The sequence below is a fragment of the Ziziphus jujuba genome, chromosome 4 (assembly GCF_031755915.1).
Source record: "Ziziphus jujuba cultivar Dongzao chromosome 4, ASM3175591v1".
Taxonomy (NCBI): domain Eukaryota; kingdom Viridiplantae; phylum Streptophyta; class Magnoliopsida; order Rosales; family Rhamnaceae; genus Ziziphus; species Ziziphus jujuba.
In genome coordinates, this window is record NC_083382.1 from 30,588,147 (window position 1) to 30,597,349 (window position 9,203).

The 9,203-nt window shown below is 34.7% G+C and overlaps 1 protein-coding gene across 1 annotated transcript; it reads left to right on the plus strand.

Annotated features, from left to right (window-relative positions):
- Positions 1 to 159: 159 nt before the first annotated feature.
- On the plus strand, positions 160 to 9,191 carry LOC132803446 (pleiotropic drug resistance protein 3-like). The gene is given in 24 exon segments (XM_060816534.1): positions 160 to 536; positions 2,064 to 2,187; positions 2,884 to 2,969; positions 3,090 to 3,174; positions 3,294 to 3,453; positions 3,538 to 3,614; positions 3,716 to 3,769; positions 3,868 to 3,958; positions 4,141 to 4,442; positions 4,514 to 4,795; positions 4,886 to 5,199; positions 5,289 to 5,449; positions 5,528 to 5,631; positions 5,737 to 5,890; positions 5,978 to 6,097; positions 6,206 to 6,285; positions 6,367 to 6,699; positions 6,808 to 7,098; positions 7,271 to 7,354; positions 7,537 to 7,670; positions 7,796 to 8,020; positions 8,287 to 8,458; positions 8,572 to 8,841; positions 8,843 to 9,191. Coding segments are annotated over 24 exon segments (4,392 nt in total). The 5' UTR covers positions 160 to 186; the 3' UTR covers positions 9,182 to 9,191.
- Positions 9,192 to 9,203: the final 12 nt, after the last annotated feature.

A 9,203-nucleotide genomic window follows, 5' to 3' on the forward strand; every position in this document is an offset into this window, starting at 1 on the left:
TCTCCTTGAATGATATTATTATGAAAAAAAAAATGAAAAAAAAAAATCTCCGTGAATAATAATATATATACTACGTACGTAATATTGTCTGTTAAATAATGTTGAAGGAGTATATATAAAGAATGAGTTAGGGGGTGATTAGCCACCCAGATTCACAGCTTGGAAACTTGGAATGGTAGAACTTCGATGGAAATGGAATCAGCAGAAATCAATAGAAGAAGGATCAACGAATCCTCTTTCCATATCCATGCATCAAGTTTCAGGAGCAGTACTTCAACGAAAGAAAATGATGACGGTGACGATGAAGTTGAGTTGCAGTGGGCAGCAATCGAAAGATTGCCCACTTTCGAACGAATTCGATCATCATTATTCGACAACGAGCATCTAAATGGCAGCAAAGAGAAAGAGGGCAAGAGTGTGATTGATGTAACAAAGCTAGGAGCGCAACAACGGCACATATTCATTGAGAAACTTCTCAAGGATATTGAACAAGACAATCGCCGCCTGTTACAGAAACTCAAAGAAAGAATAGACAGGTAATTTAATATCTTTTCTCTGTTTTACCATTTTTTTTTCTTTTTTCCTCACATATATATATGCATATATAAACTATCAATTTGGCTACAGTATACATCAATCCTGTATCATAAGAAATACGCCGTCAATCTATTATGGACAGTAGATTAGATTTAATAATAGGTTATATTTTCAAATTTATTGTCGATAATAGATTAGTGGTACTCCTTTAATAATGCAAGACTGATATATTTTTTAACAAAATTTTATAAAGTATATATACACATAATTTTGCTAAACAACGTACCAAATCTTAGCATAACAAAATGAACCTCATATCTCACAATATATTGCCACACTTTCATCCGCAACATGTTGTTTGAGGTGGGAAGTGTTTATTATAGGGTTTCTGGTGCATTTTTTTAGTGGATCTGTACACCCCCGCGTATATGCATATCCATTTTGCATGCTATAACTAGTGGCTTCTAGGTAATGACAAAATAACAAGCATATTATTAACTTTTTTTTTTGTTTTTTTGTTTTTGTTTTTGTTTTTGTTTTTGTTTTTTACTTTTTTTGGTGAATATAGGCATATGGTTTGTTTTGGTGAATGAATATAGGCATATTTTAACTTGGCAAATAAGAGTCTGCAAATTTATTTGTAATCTTAAGTCTGATCTTTTTTTGATAATTAATCTCAAGTCTGATCTAGTTCACTTTAAAAAGCAAATGGAAAATACATAAGGATCTCAAGAGTTTTCCTATACTCTGACAAATAAAATTCTACGGGTTTTGGCATACAGAGACTCATGGATAAGACAGAAACAGAGAAGGAGATGACCACATGTGGGCTTGCTTATTATAGAACTAATGCAACTTTTAAATATAAATAAGGAGATGACTTACAAGTGGGTTCAGTATTATAGAATTAAAGCAACTTTTAAATAGAAATACTAGTTTTTAGTGCTAACTGAAGCTTTACTTGCGGTGCTATGATTAGATCTATAAATTCAGGAGGCGATGTCCCTTTTTTTTTTTTTTTTTGGTGTAATGTTCTAGTTTGGTTTGCTGTTTGGTACAGTTTTTGGGTACTGCTTGTACTTAGTACTTAGGTTCTTTTCTTTTCTTTTTTAAATTATTATGAATAAAAACAAAAGAAAATTTTTCATTTCTCCCAATTCTCAACACAAAATTGATAAAAAAATAAAATGCAAAATTTTTTTTCTCATTTTTTCATTTATCTGCCAATAGTTTTATGCAATATACAATCAGAATTATAACTGCTTCATGATTTTATAAAGACGTATATGAATAATATATTTGATTCATGATTTTATAAAGACATACATACATACATATATATTATATATATAGAAACAAATTGTAAAGACATATATGATTAACTTATCTGACTCATGAATGTATATCATGCTACATATATCTACACAGTACATGTATATATACAAAATTGGTATAAATTTATAGGTTGCATATGCAACCATGAATACATTTATATTGTACTAAATTGACATCTGCTTGTTATTTAGTGTGGGTGTGGAATTGCCAACTGTGGAAGTAAGATACAAGAATTTGTTTGTAGAAGCAGAGTGTGAAATAGTTGAAGGAAAAACTCTTCCAACACTTTGGAACACCCTCAAAAACATAATATGTGTAAGTATTTTATATTCGATTATCAGTATTTATTTTTTGTCTCCCCAATATCAATAAATTTCTATTAAAGTATATTAAAATCCACCTTATGAAAGGTTTAGCTTTTAGGAAAAGTGCTTTATTTTTTTACTTTTTGAAAAACGGACTTGGAAATGGGTTGTGACCAGAGGTAAATGAGAACAAAAGGTAAGAAAAAAAAAAAAAAAAAAAAAGACCCAAAAAAATAAAAGGAAAAAAGGTCATGAGAGAGAGTGCCAAAAAAAAAAAAAAACAGCTAGGCGTTGAAAATTCACCGTTGGGCTGGAACGACTAAGACACTGCCACGTGTAAGTTCGGAAAAGTTTGACCTTTTACTGTTGAGGCAGGTCACGTCATTTAAATTTAAGAATTAAAAATAAAACAGCGATAACAGTCGCATCTGGCTCATTACAAATTCACAATGTGCTTTGCTCAGCACGTCAGTTGATGTGTATCTGTTTTTTATTTTTTATTTGCATTTGGATCATTATTCGAAAATAAGATGGCTTTAACCATTAGAATGTATGATGTATATCCTCGCAGGGACATTTGTTGTTATGGATCAGTGTTGATGATATTTTTGGTTTTTGATAACATTAATCTAGCTTTCCTTACACTTCTGTTATTTCCCATCACTAAAAAAAAATAATGAAGGAAATTGTCAATTACGATGAACAGGGTATGACACAAATTACAGGGTGCAAGTCTCAGGTGAAGAAGCTAGAAATTCTTAAAGATGTCAGTGGCATTATCAAGCCCTCAAGGTTGATATTGAACACTTTTAACTTGAACTCATGCAATTCATAATCTTTCTTCTCTTTGATTTACCCAAAAATAAAAAAATAAAAAAAAAAAGAATAATTTTTTAAACAAATTCATTGCAGGTTGACTCTGCTGCTTGGCCCTCCTGGCTGTGGGAAAACGACTTTGTTACAGTCACTTGCAGGGATACTTAATCACTCTCTCAAGGTTCATTGTTTCATACATGTATTTATGTTTCAGAAACAACATTATAAGTTTTGAGTGTGCATGGATATCAGTTAGTCATGCAGGAAATAACTTTATCAAATGGTTCATGAAAATTTCAGGTTACTGGGGAAATAACTTACAATGGTTTCAAGTTCAGTGAGTTTGTTCCTCAGAAGACATCAGCTTATATAAGTCAATATGATCTGCACATCCCTGAGATGACTGTGAGGGAAACACTTGACTTCTCGGCTCGTTGTCAGGGCATTGGAAGCAGAGCAGGTAGGCCTTTTTTTGTGCACGTACCGAAAATCATAAATTTCTCTATGCAGATTATAATACCTCTTAAGTTTTTGGTCATTGAAGATATGATGAAAGAAGTCAGTAGAAGGGAGAAGCAAGTTGGAATTGTACCGGAACCGGATATAGATACTTACATGAAGGTAAAGAACCAAGAAAACAAACGTACATTTTTAAACTAGTGGCAGCTTAAACATTGTTCACTTTCTTGGTGGCTAATCTACAATGAAAGCTTGCAAAACAGGCTATTTCAGTTGAAGGGCTAAAAAGAACTCTTCTGACGGACTATATCATTAAGGTATGTCTCTTTTTACCAAAGGATATAAAACTACTAACAAAGCCTCCATTGTTGCGTGGATTTGGCAGTAATTTTGCTAATATTGTTGGCCTCTTCAGATCCTTGGACTAGACACTTGTGCAGATACCATTGTAGGAAATGCTATGAAAAGAGGGATTTCGGGTGGCCAAAAGAAAAGGCTAACAACAGGTTCTGTAGATCTTTTATGGAATTTTTTCAAAACACATCTACTGGTTTAACATAAACATCCAAGATATATCCTCCACAAGATTTCTGCCGCTCATCTGCGGCTTGGTTAACGTATCTTCAATAATTAAAAATGTTTTATTCTGTTTTCCTGATATATTTCGTTTACCTGAACCTTTTTCCAGCGGAAATGATAATTGGTCCAACAAGAGCTCTCTTTATGGACGAGATATCAAATGGTTTAGACAGCTCCACAACATTTCAGATTGTTAGTTGTCTGCAGCAATTGACACACATAACCGAGTCTACCATTTTGGTTTCACTTCTTCAGCCAGCACCTGAGACCTTTGATCTCTTTGACGACGTTATATTGATGGCAGAGGGGAAAATTGCATACCATGGACCTCGACATAATGCTCTAGAGTTCTTTGAGCATTGCGGTTTTCGATGCCCTCTGAGGAAAGGCATTGCTGATTTCCTTCAAGAGGTACATGTCCTTGTTTTAATTTGGTACATGATTTAAACTATTGTACTAATATGGAGGGAGTCCTTGTATAGGTGGTTTCAAAGAAGGATCAAGAAAAGTACTGGTATCATAAAGACCAACCCTACAGTTATATTGAAGTTGACAAGATTGCTAATATGTTCAACGATTTTCATGTGGGGAAGAAACTGTCAGAGGAACTATCCAAACCTTTCAATAAATCTGAATACCACAAAAATGCTCTGTCATTTAACATATACAAGTTGAAAAAATGGGAATTATTAAGAGCATGCACAGCAAGAGAGTGGCTACTTATGAAGCGTAACTCATTTGTTCATGTGTTCAAGACTGTACAGGTAATGCATAAATTGTAACACATTCTAAGCGACTGAAATTGAAAATTGGCATAAACTTGAATGTTATGATCATTTTATTCCCTTGTACAGCTGGTGATCACTGCAGTAGTAACAATGACAGTGTTTCTTCGTACACGGATGAACATTGACATGGTCGGTGCGAATTTCTACCTAGGGTCCTTGTTTTATGCACTTATTAGATTAATGTGCAATGGAATTGCTGAGATATCAATGACTGCATCAAGACTTGGAATCTTCTACAAGCAAAGAGATTTCTACTTCTATCCTGCATGGGCCTATTCCATTCCAACTGCCATTTTAAAGATCCCCCTTTCGTTGCTAGATGCTTTTCTTTGGACAGCTGTTACTTATTATGTCATCGGTTACAGTCCCGAAATAGAAAGGTACCTACGCAAGAAAATTATTCTTCAATAATGTTTAGAAAATGAACAAGACCGTCTTCTAAGTTCCTATCCTTACCAATGAATATCAGGTTCTTTAAGCTGTTCCTCCTGCTATTCCTAGTGCATCAAGTAGCAGTGTCGCTGTTTCGTTTGATTGCTTCTATGGCTAGAAATCCTTCAGTTGCATCAACTTGTGGTCTTTTCACTGTAGGAGTCATATTTGTATTTGGTGGTTTCATTATTCGAAAAAGTAAGGAAGGCTTTACACGAAATGTATTTTACGTACTTCTCAGGTCCATATATTGAATGAAACTTATCATTTGTGTAGCTTCCCTACCTGCTTGGCTTCAGTGGGGCTTTTGGGTATGTCCGCTGGCATATGCAGAGATAGGTGTTTCAGTCAATGAGTTTCTTGCTCCGAGGTGGCAAAAGGTGATGCTCAAATTACTATTTTTTTCGGCTTTTTTATCAAATAGAATACAGAGCTTGGCAGATGATGCCTTTGGCTCAATATTCATTGTTCATTTCCTCTTCCAGATGTCATCTTCAAATATCACTGTCGGCCAGCAAGTTCTCAAAAACCGTGGCCTTGATTTCAGTGACTACTTTTATTGGATTTCAATAGGAGCATTGGTTGGATTCTGGATTGTCTTCAACATTGCATTTACCTGCGCCTTAAGTTATATAAACGGTAAGTTTCATATAATAAAATGATCGAAAGTATGAAGTTAGTTATTCGAAGCTAAACCATGGATGTTGAAGCATGAAACTAATGCAGCTCCAGGTAGGTCCCGGACTAAGATTTCCCACAGAAGTCTCTCTAACATGAAGGGAACAGAAGACTTTACTGGTCTTGTTACTCAAACAGCTATTGCTGAATCAAAAAGAACAAGTGAGAAATTTGACATACTATATTAGTACCCGGTACAATTAGAAGTATCATATGAATAAAACACAGTGATTAGCTTCTATGCGGACAATAATACGTTGACACGTGTGATGCTTTATCCCATAGGTTTGGTTTTACCTTTTGAGCCTGTTACAATATCATTTGAGAATGTGCAATATTTTGTTGATACACCAAAGGTAATCACACTATCTTCGGCCTTTTTTTGTCTGAGAAACGTTGGTTAGAATTCGTTCAATTTACAATCATATATCTTTCAGAAACTGAGAGATCAAGGTTTTCCACACAAAAGACTGCAACTCCTTCACGATATTACTGGTGCATTTAGGCCAGGAATACTTACAGCTTTGATGGGTGTCAGTGGAGCTGGTAAAACAACTTTGATGGATGTTCTATCTGGAAGAAAAACAGGTGGAATTATCAAAGGTGATATTAGAATTGAAGGGTATCCAAAAGTCCAAAAAGCATATGCTAGAATATCTGCGTACTGCGAACAATTTGATGTGCATTCTCCAAATATTACTGTTGGAGAATCAGTGACATACTCAGCTTGGTTACGTTTGCCAGCTGAGATTGATAGACGTACTAGATCCGTAAGATACATTTAAACTTGCTTAGCTAATGCCATGGAATGCCACGGAATGTACTTATCAAGAACATATTCCATATTTTACAATTTCTTTTTTAAATATTTTTATCAGGAATTTGTGGAAGAAGTCCTTCAAATGATAGAGCTTGATGAACTCAAAGATGAGTTAGTTGGTGTAACTGGTGTTAGTGGTATATCAAATGAGCAGCGTAAACGGCTAACCATTGCGGTAGAGCTTGTTTCGAATCCATCCATAATTTTCATGGATGAACCTACTTCTGGTTTAGATGCCAGGGCGGCTGCAATTGTCATGCGAGTTGTCAAGAATATCGTGAGTACAAATAGAACAGTTGTATGCACCATTCACCAGCCAAGTATTAACATATTTGACTCATTTGATGAGGTAACTAACACATTTATTTCTATACATGAAAAAGTGATTGCAACTTTCTCACAATAAGTTTTGCTCTTCTTAAATTTAATGCTTTCTAGAAGGATTTCTTCTATTAATCTGGTAATAAATGTGAACTTAGGTAGCACTGTGTTCATCTTCCATTAATTGCTACCTTGTACAGTTGATTCTGTTGAAAAGAGGTGGGCAAATTATCTATTCTGGAGAGCTGGGTCAAAATTCAAGTAAGCTCATCGAATATTTTGAGGTAAGTATTAATGCAACAGGGACAATTAAACTTCCTTACTATATATCTTAAATTCAAAATGTCAGTTCCTAAACTTTGCCAAAAGCTAGTTTCAGTAAAATGCATCATTTCATAAATGAAAGCCAGTATTTGATTTTCATAAGCTTATCGAAACTTTAAGCACTTTCCTTTTGGGATTTCAGGGAGTTTCCGGGGTACCAAAGATCAAAGAAAACTATAACCCAGCAACATGGATGTTAGAAGTTACCAATCCTTCTGTAGAAGCTCAACTAGGTGTGGATTTTGCCGTTCTCTACAAGGAATCTGACTTACACTGGTAAGCCTAGCTAACTACGATATATAAATAAGACAAAGGCAATGTTAGCAGTTTTGGAAAATAATTATAAGGTGTTATATATGGGCTTACTAATCCAACTTCATAATATAATTCGTTCTGCAAAGGAAAAGCAATGAACTAGTTAAAGAACTGAGCTCACCAAGAGGCTCGAAGGCGATACAATTTTCTACTCGCTTTCCTCAAAATGGATGGGATCAATTTGGAGCATGTCTGTGGAAACAGCATCTCTCATATTGGAGAAACCCACAATATAATTTGGTGCGCTTGATATTTATAGCAGTGTCTTCTTTGTTATTCGGAGTACTTCTTTGGCAGAAAGGACAGAGGATGTAAGTCTCTCTAAACTAAACTACTAGATCATCTTTCATATACTTTTATATACCATCTCTGAATTTTTTGTAGCTACCTGTTACTTTGTCTTCTTTCTGAACCATGTTCCTGTCCTTCACCACAAATATACACATCTTTATTTAAATGGACTTACAAAATTTTACATTCTTTAACCTATAGTTATATATTTCACTTCCCACTTAAGAAGCAGCAGATATAAATGATTAAGGTTTATCATTCTGAGATTTCTATCTTTATTTTGAAGAGATGGTGAACAGGATTTGTACAACATACTTGGAAGCATGTACATATTTGTTCAATTCATGGGAATTGGAAACTGTTCCTCTGTTTTACCACTTATAGCTTCAGAGCGCACAATTGTATACAGAGAACGGTTTGCTGGAATGTATTCCCCATGGGCATATGCATTTTCACAGGTCCAGATATATTCCCATAGAGCATCTCTTATGGTTTTCCAAAGTTTGATATTTAAGGAATTTAAAATTTTTTAAAAGGCTGTGAATATTCCTTTTTTCTCCATGTTTTGCAGGTTATTATTGAAATTCCCTATGTATTTCTTCAAGCATTTTTGTTTTTGATTATTACATATCCAGTAATAAATTTCTATTGGTCACTTTACAAAATGTGTTGGTATTTCTACACCACGTTTTGTACATTTCTCTACTTCAATTACTTGGACTTGCTGATTGCTTCTTTGACACCTACCTTAGAGATGGCTACAGTAGTTGCAGCCTTTTCGTACACCTTGTTGAATTTGTTCTCAGGGTTTCTCATACCCGGACCGGTAAGCCAAATCTTCCTCTAACTTGCTTTTCACTTGGTTTAAGATTCAAGTAATCTGTCTTAATCAAGTCTACTCTCTTTACTTGCAGAAAATACCAAAATGGTGGGTTTGGGCTTATTGGAGCTGTCCAACTTCTTGGTCCTTGAAAGGTCTTCTAACTTCACAGTATGGAGATTCAAAGAAGCAAATTACCATATATGGGGAGAAGCAAGCAATTGATGCATTCTTAAAAAGCTATTATGGGTATGACTATGATGACCTAGGAATTGTAGCTTTTGTTCTTCTTGCATATGCACTTGTTTTTGCTTGTGGTTTTTCATATGCTACAGCAAAACTCAACTTTCAGAAGAGGTAAAGATGCTTCTTAAAAGTAACTA